This window comes from Daktulosphaira vitifoliae, unplaced genomic scaffold, assembly GCF_025091365.1.
Source record: "Daktulosphaira vitifoliae isolate Bord-2020 unplaced genomic scaffold, ASM2509136v1 Scaffold_1, whole genome shotgun sequence".
NCBI lineage: Eukaryota > Metazoa > Arthropoda > Insecta > Hemiptera > Phylloxeridae > Daktulosphaira > Daktulosphaira vitifoliae.
In genome coordinates, this window is record NW_026099572.1 from 75,405,474 (window position 1) to 75,427,992 (window position 22,519).

A 22,519-nucleotide genomic window follows, 5' to 3' on the forward strand; every position below is an offset into this window, starting at 1 on the left:
CTGAATTGTTCTATATAAACGCAAATTATTTATTAATAAAAATTATTATTCGCGTTTTAAAGTTATATTGTCAGTTCTAGATTTTCATTACTGCTGCAATTATTATAATCCTTGAAAATGGATTTCTATTTTTATTTTGTGTGTGTAATTATCATACCTACGTTTTCAACTGGAAATGATGATACAAAAAGACTAGTATTTATAACTACTGATATTATTTTATTCTCTTATTACAATTATTTAGTTGCTTAAGTATCTTCTCTTATACCTTAACAGATTATTAGCAATTACTATTTTTTATTATATTATAATTATTATTTTATAATTAATAGTTGCTTGAGTACCTTCTTTTATACTGTAATAGATAATTAACAATTACAATTTTATTGTATTTATAATTAAATAATTATGATTTCAATAAACACCATTCTACGGGAGATTATAGATACAAAACACCAAGACCGTTATATAAAATTAATTTAAATCATAAAATAATAAATAGGTTACGTACATGTCTCTTTAAGTTTAATTGATTAACCTATAAGAATTGTCTTTAAATTAAATCCAAAATCATAATTATCCCCATCAGACACAGGCCTATAAAAGAGCGGTTTCTAAATTATTCGACACGTTATTTTTTTTTTTCTAAAAATCTGGTCATGAAGCGTCTCTGCACCAGACTTTTTCGCGATTGTGCCCTTCTCTGACATGGAAAGTTTTACACTTGGTGTCTTTTATCTGACTCTCTCAGTAATATTGTACTTTAAAAAAAGATTATTTGTTACAAATGATGAGAACAATAGAAATCCGTTTTCTTACTTACTGAAAACTCTATATATTTTACTTAAACACATTAAAAATTTAAAGATTATTAAAAATATTTAAATAACATGTATATTTATTGTTTTTCGAGTAAAATAGCACTTTAAGTAATTATTCTTATAATATCATAAATTTAATGAATTAAAATCAGTGATTTTACTTTTAAAGGAGTGTATACTAAACACGATTCGCGACGATAACAGCAAGGTATGAAATTATACTCTAAGAATGTCATAAAATATTAAGGATAGATTTCAAATAAATTATAAGACAATTATTTTTGGGAATTATGAAATTATATTGCTATGCAAATAATTTAAAATATTACCGTTTAACATTATTGATTGTTACCCTAGACACAATTAAATGTGTGCAACATGAATTTTTCATTTGAATTTACCATCGGTATAAAAATTGTTAATTGAGCTAATAAAGCTTGGCGCCCAACAATCAAACAGTCTAATTTTAAATAAACCCCCATTATTTTTTATATATAGTACAACCAATAAAAAATAACGGTAGTATAGTGGAGTCACGGCACAGTTTGGACGTGGCATAGATGGGACAAGTATAGATGATATCGGAGAGTGATTAAAATCACTATTATAAGAAATGCTTGAATGCAAATCTGTACATAGTGTTTAATTTTAAAAAAATTGTAGATTTGTAGATTCAAAAGCAACAATAACTCTTATTCCCTTAATTTTATCCCGGTTAGTTATATGATTTATAATTATAATATATGAATAAATAATAATTATAGTAATTAAATTCAGTATGAAATTGATATTCAATAATTTAATATTGTAATTTTTATGGAGATATTATAAAAATAATAATGCAGTTGTATATTATTATAATATTATTACATATTATTAAAAAATAAGCATTTGCATATAAAAAAATAATTAAGAACAAAAAAAAATTGTTTAAAATGAAAACTGATTTTGATTATTAATATGTTAAATATAAGGAAAATGACACAATTAACCTATTTTTATAATATTTTAAATTTGATTTTTATGAAAGTTTATAATAAAAAAAATTAATTTACTGCATAACTTTTAGCTCAATTTGCAAGTTTGAAATTATGTCAATTTAATACATTAAATAGACAATTTTATGAGAATTAAAAGAATTGTATCGTTATGATTAATATGCAGTCAGGAAATTTTGTAATTACTATTTATGGTAAATTTATCAGAAAAGTTCGATATTTTTGCATTTTTATTGTAATAGATCACTCAAATAAAAATCATAGTAATCATTTCCTAGTAACTTTTGGTTTTTAAAAAGATTCTACAATTGAAATATGAACTGAATTAATTTTAATGATTTATAGTCTAGAATAAATATAATATTATAGTCTAGTGGTAGCACACACAAATAGAGTAAAAAAATTATTAAATTACAAAGTAAAATCATTTAATTTTGTAATTGAAACCTATTATATCAAATTATCATATAAAACTTGATTCGTCAATAAATACTTTGAAAACATTAGAAATGAATGATATTAATTGTCTGTATGGAGAACGTGGGATAAGTAACTGAAAAAAATAGGTCAAGTTAGAGCAGAGAAAATAAATGATAGTCACAAAAATATACCCTGTCAGCTTTGCATCAAAACTAAAATCAAGAGTCGTAAAATCTTATTAAATTGCATAACTCCTGCAACTGCACTCGCGATACATGTCCCTGGAAGTGAAACTTCTTTCATAGTACTAATAGAATATAAGGTTTTTATTGGAATAAAATAAAAGAATTAAACATTTTATTTTCAATTAAAATTAATTAAATATATTATTATAATTATTAATTTTCTTATTTTACTGTCACAAACGATATAATAGGCTTATGATAACTGAAATAAATTATGTAAATTTTTGATTGAACATTATGAAGGTATCGTTTGAAAATTGTATCTATTGTGGTTGTTTAAAATATTTGTATGCACAATCAAAATCATTTGAAATCAAATGGTCTAATGCATTTTAAATAAAATTACTTAAGTTTTCGAAAATGCAGTGCTACATTATAATATAAAATATGCTTTATTAACTATTACTATTTATTAATAAAAGTACAAACAAATTGATCGGTTTATCATAAACTACTCGATTGCTCGCAAAATAAATACAATATTGGAAAAATGAAATTTGATGGCTTTTATTTACATATCATTCTTTATTTATCAGCTAATAATTACTTTTTAGAATCATCTTTTATAACTTAAAGGGGTGTTAACTTAATGTTTTTAAATGGCAACATACATGTTTTACTAGCTTACAAAATAGGAAATCATCTAATTATGAAAATTACTGATCGATAATAACTTTTGGATTAAAGAAGTTATTAATAATTTTAAGTAATGACTGGATGCGAGGAGTAGGTGCTGCCATTTTTATGACTAGTCTTTTTCCTTCCGTACTCTTCATCCCATCTAAGTATAAAAATAAGAATTAAAGCTAATGTACTTGTCCAGAAAAATTGTTAAATTTTTAACAGCTTTAACAATAGCTTATGTAACAACATACATTTAAGTTGAATTAGTTGTATGAATTTAAAAATACAAATTATTTATTTATTTTATAATAAATTACAAACAATCGTGGAACGTAAACGTTTATGGAATACTTATTTTTATCAAATTTATACGTGTTATTGGAATTATTCGTACATCGAACAATCGCTTTTTGACGGTATTCCTAATAAAATAATAGAATCTGTCCGTGACGGCCAAATGTTACAGCCGACCGCGGATCCTCTATAAACAAGTTTCACTTCAAAAAGTAGAAATAATATTCGCTGTATCAAAAGTTAATAAATTATCAACATTTGGTGGGACACACTATATACTTTTAATTAATTTATTAATTTTTATAAATATTTATTAATTTATTTTAATAATTATTATAGACAAATAAATGACTTATCATGAATTTTTGTTAGTTTCCCTTAACAGCTATTAACGCACATTTAGTAGAAATAAAATTATATGAGAATGCTGTTAATGGACTAATAAGGCTTGATACCTTGAGAAAACTCAAAAGTGATTTTAATTTAGAATTTACGAAATTTGACAATAATTTGAAGCACTATTCAGGTGTTATACCAGGTAATTAAAATTTAATTTTTTTAATCATGAATTCATACTATTATACGAATTAATATTTATATATGTATATATATAAATATTAGAATAGAACTTGATAACTTACTAATTTATCTGAAGAACTTGTTAATTCAGAATATTACGTAGTATGCGGTTTTATGAGTATGAATTGATAAAACTCATACTAATTTCACTGAATTGTAATGATAATTATAATAATTATTATACGTATATCATTTTTAATTAAAAGAATTTGTAACGTAACTAAACGACTCTAAAAGTATTATTATACATTACAGTGTAGGTTTAATATTTTATTATCATTGGTTTCAATAATTTTTGACCTGACTTTAACACTTCTTAAAGGCTCAAGACATTTAGTTACTTTCGTTAAACTAGACGGTCTGATATGCCGGTTGTTTGTAATTGGCATTGGATCTAGTCGTGTTAATTTTTTTTGTTGTTTGCACTATAATTAGAGATGTGAGTGTGAAAAGTTTTCATTGAAAACATCTACGTTGTACTTTTTTTTATAATTTTTACAGTTTTTAACTATGATAAAAGCATATTTTTTTATTATTTGACTCAAATAAGAAATATAAGGAAAATTTTTTTAATAAATTGTTGAATAAAAACGTATTTAAATGTGTTTTTAAGAAATTAGTATTAAATGCATAAGCGTATTAAGAAAGGGGTGGTTAGAGAGTCATAATTTTTTTTTTGAAAATATTTATTTTGACTTTAAACTTTTATAACTTTTAAAAAGCAATTTTTTTTTAATTTTGTGCGTTTTCTGAAGTTATGATAAAGAGATTGAGAAATCTATAAAAATCTAATTAGAAACTTTCTTTGTGCACATTTTTTTCAATTTTAATTTTACACTGTTATTAATTTCTAAAAAATGTAAAACTAGGTGATACAAGTGGAGGCCACAGTGATTAGCACACCGATACACATAAGAGTTATACAAATGTGATGAATGCCGGACCAAACAAAATAGACTTGTTTTATTTTGATAGATATAAAACTTTAAATTCATCTAGAGAATTAATTATAAAAAAAAAACGATATCACAGTAGTGGGCACGCAACAGTTGGGATAAGTATAGATCAGTGTCGATGAAATTTTAAATAATACTTATAAATCAAAGAACTTCTAATCAGGATATAATTAAAGAAATAGGTGTTAATTTTGGTTTTGGAATAATCCACCAATTTTTTAAAATTATACACTATCTAAAGATTTGCATCGAAGCGTTTTTCATGATAGTGATTTTATACTTGTCCCAACTATGGCACGTCCATAATGTGCCACAGCCCCACAGTGCTATCGTTTTTTATTGTTTGTTTTTATAAAAAAAAGTTTTTATTAGCTGTTTATTAGAGCTTTTTATACAAAAAAAAATGTAAAAAATCAATAACAATTTTAGTTCTTATTGAGATACAAGTATTTTAATACATACAGTGGGGTATGTAGGACGTGTGGGTACAGCTCATGCTGATGTATATAAGTGTTTGAATGGAACGGCCGGTTATAATGTGCGGGGTAGTTATCGTCCGGTTGGGTTGTCTAATTATGCCGGAGAAAGAAATAGGGAGTGGACTGTATATAAGAGGATGGTACTTACACTAAATAAAATAATAAGAATTACAAGACAAGGAGTTATATATTTAAGTAATAATATATATATAAACTATCATAGAATTGTGGTGGGGGGGGGGGTCACTTAATACTAAAATGGCCGACAAGGCATCTCTGAACAAAATAGATAAAATCTAATATAATAATTACAAACAAATAAAAACTTAACTGTGTAACGTACAATAGATGAAAGATGACCGATGACGGTGAGAAATGAACAGTTGGAATACTTTACATTAAAATGTTGAAGACTACAAGGTAGTCGATACAAACGGAGGCACTTGTTATGTACACAAAGGGCACACAATGGCGTAGACTGGTATAGTAATTATACACCCACGACGAATCACCAGGGTGATTAATCCATTAGTGGGACTATGAGCTAGGTGAACCATAAAACCACGTAGCAATGGTGGCGAGAACGCAAAACTCACCAAAGGGACCGATAATAGTTCGGCGAGACGCAATAATCACGTACACTAGCATCCAACGCAGTGAATCGCTCACACAACCGGTGGTGGTAGTGCGAGAGACGTTTTCGGTCATAACAATAAGATGTAGCAAAACGCCCTCTCGTAATGCGTACCCAACAATGAGAACCATGAAATTGAGACACGACCTTGGTGTGTTGCGTTGAAACTGAAATTTCTCAATTTATGTATTCCATGAGGTACATCATGTTAATACAAAAAAAAAAAATAAAAAATGGCCCTATTATAACTTAAGAAGACTATGACTTTCTAGAATACATGAAATTCTGCTATAAATTAATACATTAAGTTTATATCTAAAATTTTCATCAGACACTAGACATGTTTAACCGCATTATTGTAGAATATTTTTAGATTTACAAACTTATTGAGCTTTTAAATAATTTTATAAATCTTTCTGTAAATACATTTTACAAAATTTAATTTTCAAATTTTGTGACTTATTTTGTATTATTAAATAAGTGATTCATTTAAAACATAGTCTAAAAGAGAAAAGCTTTAAAAACAGCAATTTTTGATTTAATTAATTTTTTATTAAAAAAAAAAAAATAAAAAAAAAATATGATTTTAAGGCACTCTATGATTGTATAAAATTAAAAAAATAAATAACGCAAATTATTTAGTAGATCAAAAGTTATTAGATTTTTATGAACTTCGTGGACTATGCATAAATGTATTCATGCATATTATTAGATTTATTAAAGAGCGAAACATTTTTTTACGCTCTAATATTATTTTACCGCGCAGATTAATATTTTATATTAACGACATTTTTTTGGTAATTCCTTAGCTGGTACTAAGTATACTGTAATCGAAATTATAGAACTACTTGTTGAATCATTATTACTCCATGAAGATGATGTTTATAATGAGCTTTCTAATGTTGATGTAACAAAAACTGGAACAGTAACAAAAAAACAAGCAGAAGAAATTATATCGAAAAGCGGATTGTTTAAAGATGAATTATCAAACATTTTTATTGAAAAAATACTCAATAAGTATTCAAATAACCAAAATCAATTCAATTACAAAGGTAATTATCATAACTTTTTTAAAAAGTTTAAAAGTACTTATTAAAATTTTTCAATAATTACAATGGTAAAAATGTTATGTTTTTTTATATCGCTTATTTTTTAGACTATTTTCTGAAAATTAATAGTATATAATTAAAATACTTATATTTAAATTAATTAAGGATTTTTAGTTACTTTAATAGGCATAAACATGACGTTTGTAATAGAAATAATGTAGAAGATTTTAATGTTAGGGAAAATTTTGATAAATATTAATAAAATTTATAAAAATTACCATGGATATAATCTAAGGGTTTTCCGGGTTCACATTTTTTAATTCTGAATATTTCTGAATCATAAAATATTTTAGCTTCGATGCGAAGATGAGAAGATATTAATTTTACTATGATAAATTTTTTTTTTGTGTCTGTTATCACTTTTTCTCAGCTCCCACCGAACCGATTTCTTTCAATGATACCTCAAAAGATCACAAATCGTATCTAGTCGAAGAAATTATCCTCAAAAATTGAAAAAAATTCCCTCGTTCCCCGTAAATGGGGCAAACCTCCAAAAAAATTACAAATTTAAAAATCGCTAATTTTAGAATTTTTTTCAATTTTTTTTACTAAAAACTGCCGTAACTTTTTCAAAAATGAACATATCAATATGATTCTTTTTTATATAGATGCATAATATCATTTGGTATATTTTTTTCATATCAATAAAATTTTTTTTTTATAGATGTTTGATATTTTTAACTATCATTTGATATATTTTTTTTGTAAATTTGACCCTTTATCTGCCCACAGAGGGAGGATTTAAAATGACAACTTTTACACAAAAAATTAATTTTTTTAACTTAAATTTTGAAACTGTTCTGGAAAGTCTAACACTTTTATATATATCTTAAATTTAAGATAATGTAATATACTTTATCATGAAAAAAAAAATTTCAAACTTTATCTTATGTTCACGGTGAAAATGGCTACCGAATGCTATTTTTGTGTGAAAATTTTCGATTTTGTATTTTCCATTTTCAACTTTATTATTCTATAACTTTTTGAGAAATGTATGGATCAATACAATTTTTTCATGAGAAATAGTATTTATATACATCTTTCATTCTACATACTGTTTTTTTAAATCGGACCATTTCCCTATATACGAGGGGGTTTAAATCTAAAAAATGCATATAGAAAGTAGAACTTTTTCAACTAAACTTTTGAAAGTGTTCCGGAAAGTCTGACACTTTTATATATATCTTAAATTAAAGCTTATGTAATGTACCTTCTAATGTATCTAATGTAAGCGTTTTATTTTGATAGTGATTTTAATTATTGTCAGATATCATTATACTTGATCAAACTATGCCACGTCACCACTGTACCGTGACCCCCCTGTGCTGGTTTTTTTATATTATTTTTTAACAAATTTTTTTTTTTTTTGGTATATTTTATCTTAATATTATACTTACTTTTATCAACTTTAAAAACCTTTCCCTTATATTGACAGATAGTCATGAAGGTGGCAAATCAACGATTGTTACCTCTCAAGATTTGTCATCTTATTTTAATAAAATATTTAACTACTCTTTGATCAGGAAAACTTGAAAAATATGGCATATTAGGCGTATACAATTAATTTAGGAATAAAAATTATTATAATAATATACTTAATATGTGTTTACAAATCATAAGTATCTGTTATATATATATATATTATATATATATATATATATAGATTATATGTATACTAACTATATGTTGTGACATGTAAGATACACATTAATAATAAAGCTAGTTGCTCAGTGACAGTTTATCAGTATGATGTTATTAGTAAGTTCTACCCAACTCTACCTCAAAAATAACAAAACAATGTTCTTACATTTAATAATTTCCAATCACAATCTTTTAGACCTTATGTTTGCCAACTTATCGATGTAACTTCTATGTGTTTTCAATTTTATATATTTATTTTTGGGAATAAAAGCAAGCTCGCGTTATGTTTATATTTTTACAATTTTATTTTGTTTCAGAGATGATTGAAAACTTATTCAAAGATTATGAAAATGAACAAATTTGATACTTCGTGGAGAGTATAAGATTTTTTTTGATCTAAGATATGTTTTTAATATATCAAGAATTAAAATAATTACAAAATTGATTTTTAAATGATTTGAAAAAATAAACAAAATATTTTTTAAATATTATATACAAGAATATTATGTTATTTCTTATTGCATAAATATTATAATGTATGTATCGACATATACAGAGTGAGTCATAAAGATATGACAAATTCAGTAACTTTTGATTTAATTAATATTTTACATTAATAAATTTGTTAAATAATTTGTGTAATTGAGGACTATACAAATAACATAAGATACCATATTCTTATAATCTATTGAAAATTTATCCTCCACCGACACCGATAGGTGGGTGAGTGAGTGAGATAGAGGGATGAAACCCTTTTCTTTTTTTTTCCCTCCTTCTCGACTTTAATGTGGACCGCCCTGGAACTGCCGTTGGGCATTGCTTCAGGGCGGCCCACGTCGCCTTCGCTACTTCTTACCACCGCGCTGTGACCTGGCCCAAGTTTACACTAGGGCCGAATCCCAGCACGGCGTAGCCTCCCCCGTTAGCCGGACCCCACTAGAGGGTCCGTTGCCCGGGTTGGACCACGTGGAGGTGGGGGTAGGCCGTCTTCTTCTTTGCGGTTTCTGGTCGGAGTCCGACCTTCTTCCTTTTTCCTGCTTCCGGGGCAGTCCTTGGAAAGGTGCCCCTCCTTCTTACACCTGAAGCAGGCTTTTGACCTGTCCGGGCCTTTGCACGCGTGGGCAATGTGCCCGCGTTCTAGACACCTGTAGCACTGAGGTCCCTTGTCGAGAATCCTCAGCCTACAGGACGTCCACCCGACCCGGACTCGGCCTAGGCCTGCCAGGCGATGAGCCGTTTTGAGGGGCACCTCGCACCTCACATACCGCCCTTTACCGCCGACGTTTGTGAGGACCGTGATTGGTCCCACTTGCGGCGGCAATTCTCCATTTGGATACTTCAGGGCGGCATTCAGTGCTCGCTGGACATCGTGTTCCTCCTGCCACTCCTCCACGTCCAGGAGGAGGACGGTGCAGGACATCGAAGGTCGGTGTACCCGCTCATCCATTTCCTTTAGGCCCGCCCTTAGACTGGCAGACAGAAAGTCAGCTTGTTCAGCCGACCCCCAGACCTACAGGAGAACGACACGCGTCTGCGTCCTCCGGGTCCCGGAAACTTGAATGCCCAGGGCCTGGAGGTCTACAGCAGCCATAGCTATGCCCATTACCGTAGCATACTTCGGCCCCTCTTTTAGTGGTCCGATCACCACGGCTTCCGTGCGTGGCACTTTTGCCCGCAGTTTCACCGCTTTCTGGTTTCTCGTCGACGTCGTCTGCGGAGGTTTAGACTCAGCCGCCGTATCCTCCTTCTTCTTCCTGGTGCCCGCCTTGTGTCCTACGACTTGGGCCCACAGTGATGGTTTAGCGGGAGCAGCTCCCACATCCCCCTCTGCAGACTCCACGCCGTTTTCCCGGTTCACCACCAACCGGTCGGTTAGCGTCTCGGTGGGCGCAACGACCGAATCGGCGGCAGTACCCACAGCAGCGGGCCGTTTCCTCTTCTTCTCCGACTCCTCGAGTCCTTTTGGTATAAAGGCCGGTGGGACCTCGACGACCGTTTGCGTCCCGACTTCCTTGGCCGTTTTCGGGAGCGCTACTTCCGGTGATCGCGGCTCGGCTTTGGACACCGCTGAGGCTTCCTGGTAGATCCTGGACGGCAGAGACGCTCTTCTGCGTTTCTCCCCATCCAGGATCTCCTCCAGGTGCTTCGTCGCCATTTGCACCTCCTTGTGCACCCCCATACCCCGACGTTTGTCTATAACCCCTCGAAGCACAGCCACTTGCGCGGCTATGCCTTTGAGCATAGACAACGTGGCAGTCGCCACGTCCGCCGAGTTATGCCACTTCTTGCGGCACGGCCGCACAGCACTTCTCAACTCGCTGAGGGCCTGACACGAGAGGGAGATCTGCTGAACGAGGTACTCCAGGTGTGTGCCCGGGACCTCGTTCATCAGACTCCCCTCGATCTTAGCGGTTCTGGCGAGAGCGACAACATGGTTGAGGCCGACATCAAACGTGGCCTCGTCGTTGCTCTCCTCTTCTTCCCCCAGAGGCGCCCTCCTCTTGCCAGGATGGTGCAATGGGGGAGAACTCTCCGGCAGTGGATTCAGCGCGGGCGAGTCTGCTCGCTGGCGAGTCGATGAGCCTTCCCCAGGGGAGGATTCAGCGCTTCCACCACGGTCGCCCGTCCGCATCATCTCGTCCTCTTCTGCCGCGGCCGCAGTATCAGGAGATGACGAGACTTCCTGCTTCTCAGCGTACATCATGTACTCTGCGGCCTGTTGAAGCCCGCGCCCCATGGTCCTCATTATCCCGATGTCGTTTTAGCGGGATAAGAGCTCAGAGGCGACCAGGCGGGTGACGCCAATAAGACATTCCGCCGCAGCTTCCCCTCGACGACCAGCAATGCATCCATCGATGATCTCCGCTCTCTGCTCGATGTCTTCTACGCCTTCTAACGGGTCGTATTCCTTGACCCTTTTCGGGGCAAAGGAACGCCCGTTGTCCAAGTCCTTCTGCATAAGCTTCAGGATTGTCGACACTGAACAACAGAACAATTCGGCCGTCCTGAATTGACCACAAGGAAACGAGTCCAGCGACACTTCTCCAGCCTTCATGTCAAGCAGCAATCCGCTCCATCGAGTGAACTCCGAATGGGTCAGCGGCACGTCATCGCGGAAGCGATCGCGCACGCCTTCCCATTCGGTCACCAACTCCTAGACGGTAGCAAGGCCACCAGCAGTTACCTCAGTGACCCGAAGGTCACTGGAGGGTGCCTGCTTGGCACACTCTCCGACAGTTACTTGGGCGCGAACGCCCCTGGACCCTGCCTCACCAGTCCCACGGTTCTGGTACAGTCGCTGGATGACGACCGGGTTAGGCCTGTAGCGACACCTTTCCCAGCCAGTCCGATTCTCCTGGAGCGGTAACCGTTTTTTTTTAATGGTTTGCTTCCATGTTTGGTTTTACGGGTGTCCTTCCCTGCGTTTTACCCTTCCCGCTCGTAGAGGGATGAAACCCAACGTAAACTAACCTAATACAATGATTAATGGTGGAAGTGTGAGGATGACACCCAACGTAAACTAACCTAAGGCGAGAAATGTGAAAGGTATCCTATCGAGAGTATAAAAGTCTAATACATAAAAACACACACAAGATGATAATGGCGCCACAATACTATTTGAAACACTCCCTCTCCAAGGTTGGTAGACTTATCAGGTTTTTTTTTTTACTTTAAATTAGGGTAAACTCTATATTTTAGAGCTCAGTCGATTTTGTATACTTTATGAGTACTTACATATATTGTGCAAAATAAATTTTATAATCATTAACGTTAGAGTTGTCTATTATACATCATCATTTCTACGATAAAGTAATTTTTTTTTTTTTTTGATTAAACCAATAAAATCAAATAGTTTACGTATAATTGTTACTGTAGCACATACACCTACATGTTATGGATACTGTAAGCAAGTTTCTCGCCGGAATGATTGTTGACATACAGGGTCTATGTCTACGAATCATTCATTTTTGGTTAAAGAATTGTCCGTCATCGCCCTGGACTCTACATGTCTCTCTCATTGGGTGTTCAAACATCCAAAAGCTGTCAAGGACGATAAGAAAACCACAAACTGGCTCAAAAAGCATCATCATGGTTTGGATACCACTGTTGGGGATGTTGAATACGATGAATTACCGAGAATAATGCGAATGTTACGCTGCAATACTATTTACGTAAAGGGTGCTATCAAAAAAAATGTTTTGGAAAAGTATTTACCTAACCAGAATGTAATCGATATGGAAGACTTGGATTGTCCACCGTTATACAATCTATTCTGCTCTACGAAACCATGTTGTGTTCGACACATGAACAACTTAAAATGTGTAGCTTGTATAAAGCATTATGCTTAAAACAATGGTTGATTTACAACTCTTAAATGTATAAATTAAAAAAAAAAAAAATTGTTTGTAAAACTAATACATTTATTGTATATCACAAAAATAAATAATTATTTACACATATAAATAGAAAATTTTTAAGATTTTCTTCTATCCTAGAGCTAGATAATTTTCATTCAGATAATATTAATAACATTGTTAATATGTTTGGCCAAATTTTTGGTTTTGTTTATTCAAATTCTAGTAATATTACAAATTATCTTTTAGTAACATATCTGAACGTATTGATATAAAAAATTGTTATCTCTCAATAACTGAAGTTTTTGAGGGTCTATCGAATTTGAATATGAATATGACCGTAGGTCCAAACTTAGTTCCTGAGATTTTTCTCAAAAACTGCCGTTACTCCCTTACTCATCCAATCCATTTTCTTTTATCTTTATCTCTATAATCTGGTATTTTTTCTACGACTTGGAAAACTAGTTATGTTTACCCTACTTTTAAGCCTGGGATAAGATCTAACATACGTAATTACAGACCTATAACTAAAATAAGTATTGTATCGAAATTATTTGAAAAGTTGTTAGTACCAAAATTGTATTACACTTTTAGCTCAACACTGGTAAACAATCACATGGATTTAGAACTTCTAAATCTATAGTTACTAATTTACTTGTCTACTATTCTGATTTAATGTCTATTATTTCTAAATGTGGTCAGGTAGACGCTATCTACACTGACCTTAAAAAAGAGTTTGATAGTGTTAATCATTCTATATTAATAAGTAAATTAAGTGCTATGGGAGTCGGTAACCCTATAATAGATTGGCTTTCGTCTTATCTCAGTGGCAAAAAACAAATAGTCAAAATTGGTGATGTAATGTCTTTTACTATAGATGCTATATCTGGTTTACCCCAAGGTGGGCATTTGTCACTTCTTTTATTTATAATTTTTATAAATGGTCTTAGTAATGTTTTCAATCACTGTAAATGTTTATTATTTGCGGATTATTTGAAGTTATACTTACAAATTAACTCACCTAGAGACTTCTTTAAATTACAATCAGATCTAGAAAAATTTATATTATGGTGTTTTGAAAATGGTTTACAAATAAATAGTGACAAATGCTCACAAATCACATTAAAGTAGAGTTAAATCTTTTTACAATCATCAATATGTAATTAATGGTTTTAACCTTTCAATAGTTAATCATATAAAAGATTTAGGCATTTTTCTGTTTTATGATTTATCTTTTTAATACATATTAGGTATATTTATAACAAAACGTCGCGTACATTAGGATTCATAAGACAAAATTGCAATAAATTTCATAATATAGATTGTTTAAAAACTTTATACTTTTCTCTTGTAAGATCTAGCCTGGAGTACGGTTCTATTATTAGATTTCGTAGAACTGTTGTAAAAACTCGCCTGTTAATCGCATATTAAACTCATGTAATTCATTAATTAATTTTAATTTTAATCATGATTCGTCAACATTATTACTGTCAATATGTTGTAATACTTTCAAAGTATAATTTTAAGTGATCTTTTAAATGTTTACTTTATATTTATTTACATTCATCTTGTATATTTTTAGTTTAATATTTATAACTTCAAAGTTTTAAGTTTTATAGTTTGTAATTGTATTGATTTGTATTATTTCTGTACTGTCTGCCCAAATGGGCGTAATCATCATTTTGAATGATGAAATAACAATAATTACTTCTATATTTTTTAATTTTATATATTTATTTTTGAAAATAAAAGCAAGTTCGCGTATTGTTAATAATTTTACAATTTTATTTTGTTTCAGAGGTGATCGAAAACATAGCCATCAATTATGGAAATAATGAACTTTAATACATCGTTGAGAGTATACGATTTTTTTTTTAATTATGATATGCTTTTAATGTATCAAAAATTAAAATAATCACAAAATTGATTTTTGAATGATTTACAAAAATAAACAAAATATTTTTAAAATATTATATCTTTAATTATCATATCATAAGAATATTATGTTATTTATTATTGTATTAATATTACAATGTATGTATCGATATATACAGAGTGAGGCATAAAGATATGACAAATTCAGTAATTTTTGATCCAATTAATATTTTTCATTAATTATTTTTTTAAATAATTTTTATACTTAAGAACTATACGAATAACATAAGGTATCATATTCTTTTAATTTATTTTTAAAAAAATAACAATTTAAAAATTATGAAAAATTCAAAATATCTTATTGTAGAGTAGATTTAAAAAAAAAACCAGCACAGAGGGGTCGCGGCACAGTGTGTCGTGGCATAGTTGGATCAAGTATAATGATATCTGACAATGATTAAAATTACTATAAAAAAAAAACGCTTCGATGCAAATCTTTAGATAGTGTTTAGTTTTAAAAAATTGATGGATTATTCCAAAAGCTACATGATCTGCTAGTTCCTTATTAATATTCTGATTAAGATCAAGTATGTCGAATGAAAGTGGGATTATTAAAAAATATTATTTCTCATAAAACAATTGTGTTGAAACATAAACTTTTCAATAAGTTATAGCATTATAAAGTTAAAAATGTAAAAAATAAAAACCAGAATTTTCTCACAAAATAGCATTCGGTAGCCTTTTTCACCGTGAAGACAAAATAAAGTCCGAAATTTTTTTTTCCATAATAAAGTGCATTACATTAGCTTTAATTTAAGGTATATATAAAAGTGTCAGACCTTCCGGAACACTTTCAAAATTTAAGTTGAAAAAGTAATTTTTTTATGAAAAAGTTGTCATTTTAAATCCCCCCTGTGGGCAGATAAAGGTTCAGATTTATAAAAAAAATATACGAAATGATAGGTAAGGACATCATGCATCTATAGAAAAAAAATTATATTTTTTTAAATATATTTTAAAAAAGTTATGGCATCATCAGATTTATTCATAATACAAATTTTTTGTTAAAAGTTTTTTTTTCAACGAGTTACAGATACTTTAAGTTTAAAGGCGATAAGAAAAAAGGTGTAATTATTTTTATAAGACGGCTTCTTTATTAAGTAGTAAATTGATACATAACTTATTGTAATAAGGTGTAGAAAAAGTATAGGTATGGTGTTTTAGACGTTCTTAGTAAAACCAATACCTTCCCAGCTTCGCATCGAAGCTAAAATGTTCAGTACCCTAAAGTACAGAATAATTTTTTATTTTTGTAGAAATTTTTTTTTTTAATATGATATACTAAAAATAATTTGTTGTGAAATCATTTTTAAAAATAATCTGTTTCATAAAATGCATTAATGTCATAGACTTCTTAAAGGTCATTGACAGCAAAAATAATATTATTTTTTTTTTTATTGTTTATTACCAGATAGCGCATTTTTTTATAAATAAAAACATGAAAAAACAGTCTATGTTCTAGAGCCTATAACTTCACATCCAAATAAGCTATCACTGTGGAACTAGCACTGTTTTACTCATATTAGATTGTACTATAATTTTATTCTTAAGCTTATGAATTTTGAATTTTTTTGAACATCGAAATTTTGAAAAAAAAGAAAAGCAATGGAGCTTTCCCGAACTTAGCCATTGCTCCTAGGATTTTTTTATGAGTCCCAATAACTTAATCTACTACAGAACGCAGAATAAATACAAGAAATAAAAATTGAGCGTTGAAAATTAAGTAGTTTGTGGATTTTCCATAATACGCAAATTGTAAATTTTGTAAATTCTAAAAGTAGCGTTAAAATTATTTCTTCATCATCAAATTTTCACCAGACGTTTTAATTACCTAAAGGTAAGTACTATGTAAATTTGAAAAAAAATCGTTTAGTCACTTTTGTGTAATGAGATGATAAAGTTGGCTATTTTCAGCAAACCACGCGTGTTCAAGACCGTAAAACGATACAAAAAAATTATAAATCGATTCAAATATGATATGGATTAAAAGAACATAACTAAAAGTTTCTGAAAATAAAAAAAAAAGTTTTAATTAAAAAATGTTTTGACATTCAAATTTTGCTATTAAAATACTGCAAAATTTAAATCAAAATTTCGATGTTCAAAAAAAATCAAAATTCATAAACTTATGAATGAAATTTAAGTACTATTTAATATGATTAAAACAGTGCTAGTTCCACAGTGATAGCTTATTTGGATGTGAAGTTATAGGCTCAAGAACATAGGCTGTTTTTTCATGTTTTTAGCTATAAAAAATGCGCTATCTGATNTATAATTTTATTCTTAAGCTTATGAATTTTGAATTTTTTTGAACATCGAAATTTTGAAAAAAAAGAAAAGCAATGGAGCTTTCCCGAACTTAGCCATTGCTCCTAGGATTTTTTTATGAGTCCCAATAACTTAATCTACTACAGAACGCAGAATAAATACAAGAAATAAAAATTGAGCGTTGAAAATTAAGTAGCTTGTGGATTTTCCATAATACGCAAATTGTAAATTCTAAAAGTAGCGTTAAAATTATTTCTTCATCATCAAATTTTCACCAGACGTTTTAATTACCTAAAGGTAAGTACTATGTAAATTTGAAAAAAAATCGTTTAGTCACTTTTGTGTAATGAGATGATAAAGTTGGCTATTTTCAGCAAACCACGCGTGTTCAAGACCGTAAAACGATACAAAAAAATTATAAATCGATTCAAATATGATATGGATTCAAAGAACATAACTAAAAGTTTCTGAAAATAAAAAAAAAAGTTTTAATTAAAAAATGTTTTGACATTCAAATTTTGCTATTAAAATACTGCAAAATTTAAATCAAAATTTCGATGTTCAAAAAAAATCAAAATTCATAAACTTATGAATGAAATTTAAGTACTATTTAATATGATTAAAACAGTGCTAGTTCCACAGTGATAGCTTATTTGGATGTGAAGTTATAGGCTCAAGAACATAGGCTGTTTTTTCATGTTTTTAGCTATAAAAAATGCGCTATCTGATAAAAAAACAATAAAAAAAAAATAATAATATTATTTTTGTTGTCAATGACCTTTAAGAAGTTTATGACATAAATTTCTGAACTATTTCAGCACACACATTAGGTGATTTCACGTGGAATGACCCTAGAGTGGAACGAAATATTGAAAATGTTGATAATTAAATTCTAATAGAAAAAAAGTTGTAGTTTAGTCTCCTGATTATGGGTAAAGAAAGAAATTTTTTTTTTAAATATCTTCAGGTGCCCCAAGAGGGTTGAAAATTTTACTATGAGGGTAGTTTGTTCGTTTTTGTCTTTTATCTTTTGATCTATACTATTCACTGGAAAAATTATATAACTAAATGTTTAACATAAAAAATGTTAATAGCAAAAAAGCCGTATCTATAATATTTGTTATTAAAATAAAAAAAAACAACATATTGTTATCTATACCATTGAAATCGTTTTTATTAGTTTATTTAAATATTGCAGAGGAAATATTCAACATACAGTAAAAATGTTTATATAAAAATTGTTTAGAATTTAATTGTTTATTATTTTTGTTGTGTGTATAATTTTTTTTACCAAACGTAGTTGTTCTAATCAAGTATTGGTTTGCAAAAAAAGTCTTTTTTCCTCTAACTTAAAAGTGTTAATATGTTTTAAAATATTGGTTCACATTTTGTTATCGACCGGACATTTTTTTATTTAGATCACCCTCTATAAAAAAAAATAGATTTTCAGGAATATTAATAGTAGGGTGAAACGAAAAAAAAAATTTATTTTCAAATTTCAATATTACTAGAAAGTTACGGTCCATAATGAAATATGTGTATAAAAAATTACAATCTCAAAATTATTACAAAATTTTACGAAATTTACTGAACACATTACTGAATAGTTGTAAATATATTTTTGATTTATTGTAATGTATTAAATTTGTATATAAGTAAAAACATTAACTTAATTTAATTGAAAATATTTTTTGGAATTAAATTGAGACATAATCCTACGAGACTCAATCCTAGCCCTTATAACACCATTCCTTCTAGCTTGTCCGGTACAGCTGCAGAAGCTTCAATAGTGTTCAACTCTGCAACAGTGTTAACTTTCGTCCTTTACATAATATGGACTAACATTTTATACCATAGGAAAATTATAAAAAAAAAAAACAAAATTTAATAAACTTCAAAAAGCTGTATAAATGTAACTACTAAATTAAAATAAGAGTTTTTGGTACTAAAATTTTTCTTTTTAACTTATCTATAAAATGGTTACCTTCAAATCATAAAAAAAAATGTTAATAAAAAAATTAAATTTTGAAATATTTTTTGTAATTACGAAAAATAACATAAAATATATTTTACATATAGTACTATATTGTAAAAATTGATTAAAAAAAAACATAAAATTTTATGTAGATCACAAGTTATATTAGTTATCAATTAGATTTGTTCCACTTTGTATATAACATCTGAATATATTTTTAGGACCTCATATTGTAATATAGTGTACTTATAATTACAAGAAAACTGAACAATTATACATAATAAATGTATAGTAAATAAATTCAGTATTCCAATCACATATATGTGATTATTATGGCTCAAGTATTTGTATAGTAAAAATTATAATATATTTATAAAGTTTATTTTATTAATTTCGAATACATCGATGATAAATAGATATTCTTGTTTGTTTTTTTAACTCTAATGAATGTGTATTAGTTAGAAATTTAGTTATGGAAGGATTACTCCACCCTTGAAAAAAAATATTCTTATGGTACAGTATATACTTATAATAAATTTCATAAAGCGCCTCGGAAGTTATCCAAACAAATTTAATCAATGAATGAACTCTAAATCCTAATATGATTATTTACTATATGGTAATTAAGTACACTCTGTTGACAACACTTAGATAATAAACATTTAATAATATAAATATTTCAAAAAGAATATGATTTTAGAAAAAAATCAAATGCCTTGTTGCTCTTTTATAGTGTTTTCCTGGGATATTATAAGATTTAAATACAAATTTTGTATTATTATACATTTTATAATAATCATTTATTTATACAGTGTACATAATAAGCACACGATGAAGCAAATTATTGCAATTAGAATGCTAAATAAGCACCAAAAATCGTCTCTTATAATGTCTCCGAACTTAAAACAATTAATTTCAATTTTTTGTTAGTCATTATCTTTCAAAAATATTTAGTGTGATAATAAGTAGAAAAAATAAATGTTTATGGGAAAAAATATACTTTGATTATGATATCTGTAGGAACAAACTGTTAATGTACAACATTTATATGGAGCCGCTGGAACGTTTTAAAAATTTAAATAAAATTACTTCGTTAAGAAATAAAAACGGAATTGTACTATGTAAACAGTATGAAAAGTATTGAAAATAAAACTTTAGTTCTAGGTGGTTTTTAATTACAAAACGTTTCAATATTTTAAATAGATTTTAAATTAGTTATGTCAATAGATTTAATAATTTATTATTTAACTACATACCTAACTTTGTTTAAAACGCTTTAAGTTATATTTTTTACAAAAATGGTTTTTAAAAATTTGTATGTAAATCCTTAATTTCTTTATTTTAATAAACTGTTTTAAAACGTTTTAGCAGTTCATTATAAATATTATAATGATTAAATTGTTAATTGAAACAAATATTTATGGAAACCCAGTTAAATTTATAAATCCAATTTGATTGGAATAATAATTTTGTATAATTAATGGCTTTGGAATAAATGTAGAAGATTAAATTAGATGATATTACTACATGGATCACATCCATCTCCCAATATTATTATTAAAATGGGAAAAGTGATATTTTATTTAGACTTATAGGCTACACTGTATAAGATTATTGCTAACATTATGATAGGTAATGATTACGTTATCATATAAGTAAAAGTTCTCACGTCGTGTCGTTAAAACTGTTAATTTTTGGGAACTAAATTCTTTTCATTAAATACTTCGTATATGAAATGTAATTGTTTGTAATTTTTTAAGTTATATAAATCCAACAACTATTAGTTGGTTACTATGTATAAGGGTTCACTTAAACTTTAGAGTTTCAAAATGTTCAAGTGCAGGATCATCACTTGACTCAAAAGAAGAGGTCAAGTGGATACAAGATATTTTCTGTATACATACAGAAGTAGATATTCTCAATTGTGCATGATCGGGAATGTAAAAACAAGAGTGAGTATGCAATTTTAATAATGTCAATTGTTGTAATGGTAAATAGAGAATTTTCATGTATTTTGTTTAGAATATGTGATAAATTACCTAAAAAATACAAATTTAAGTGTTTAACAGTGTTTGTTAACCTACTAAACAATAACAAGTTTTAATTAATGTTTGTTATTATAATATTTTTGTCATTAATAATAGTGTTGTGAAAATTCAAAATACATATCAAAATAGGGTTTTAAATGTTTGTTTATTCAGTTGTATATATGCATATTGAATATTACTCATACTATTAATATATTATCAAATTTTCATTGTATAGTATATGCACAAAATAACTTTTAAAATTAGATTTTATAAAATTCTTTTGTTTTATATTGTATATTATGATTTCTTATAAATATATTACAAGTTAGTTTAATATTTTAATTAGAAGAATGAAAATACAGAACTTCTACTATTATAACACTTGTTTAATTAAAAATAAACATACATTTTTTATTTGGCTTCTTGAGTTATAACAAATGCCTTAAATAACAGCATTGGACAAATTTCTTTTAATTAATATATAGCTTTTAAATAAATATATAAAAGCTTTATATATATATATATATATCTTATTGTGTTAATATATAGGACAACAAATTATGTTCAGTTTTAAAACCTGTCTATTCTTAACTGCCAACTTAATAACATTACTTTTAAACTACTACATTTTGGAATTATTAGTTGAAATTATTTTGTAATACAAATTGAAAATATTGTTTAAAATTAAAAGTATTATTATTTTTTTTAATGATAATTATTTTAACTGAATTTTAAAAAAATTACAGTATTTCTAGTTATGTTCATGTTATTAAGATAGTTTTTGAGCTGTAATTTAACTATAATATATAACTTAATTTGAATAATATTTGTAAATCTGTACCATTACGGCAAAATCTATTCTTTGTAATTATTACAATTTTCGGTTTTTTTTTTATGAATTTAATATGTCTGAAGTTGATTATAAAAATATTATCTTACAAATACTAATATGTAATAAAAAAATATGAGATATTTCTTGTATAAAAGAAACAAAATTATTTAATAAATTGAGATTTTTCTTAAAGTCCTTTATTAAATTTTTAGTTTTGCATTCAACATTTTTAGTCAGTATGGTTCAGAAATTTGGTTTTTTGCTGTATTTAATGTTTATTTTATTTTAAAATAATTCAGAATTTATCATTTTCTTTGTAAGGAT

The 22,519-nt window shown here is 28.8% G+C and overlaps 1 protein-coding gene across 4 annotated transcripts in view; it reads left to right on the forward strand.

Moving 5' to 3' along the window:
• Positions 1-22,519, forward strand: part of LOC126896758 (tyrosine-protein phosphatase non-receptor type 14) — a 41,188-nt gene continuing 18,669 nt past the window's right edge. The window contains exons 1-5 of one of the 4 annotated variants that reach the window (XM_050669807.1): positions 1-195; positions 991-1,029; positions 3,775-3,940; positions 5,765-6,248; positions 6,860-7,102. In XM_050669807.1, the coding sequence (XP_050525764.1) occupies positions 7,028-7,102 (75 nt within the window). In that variant the 5' untranslated portion in view covers positions 1-195; positions 991-1,029; positions 3,775-3,940; positions 5,765-6,248; positions 6,860-7,027. Of the gene's footprint in view, positions 196-990; positions 1,030-3,752; positions 3,941-5,764; positions 6,249-6,859; positions 7,103-20,694; positions 21,286-22,519 lie in introns of those variants that run through there. The other 3 variants (XM_050669805.1, XM_050669806.1, XM_050669809.1) reach the window with 3 other exon arrangements.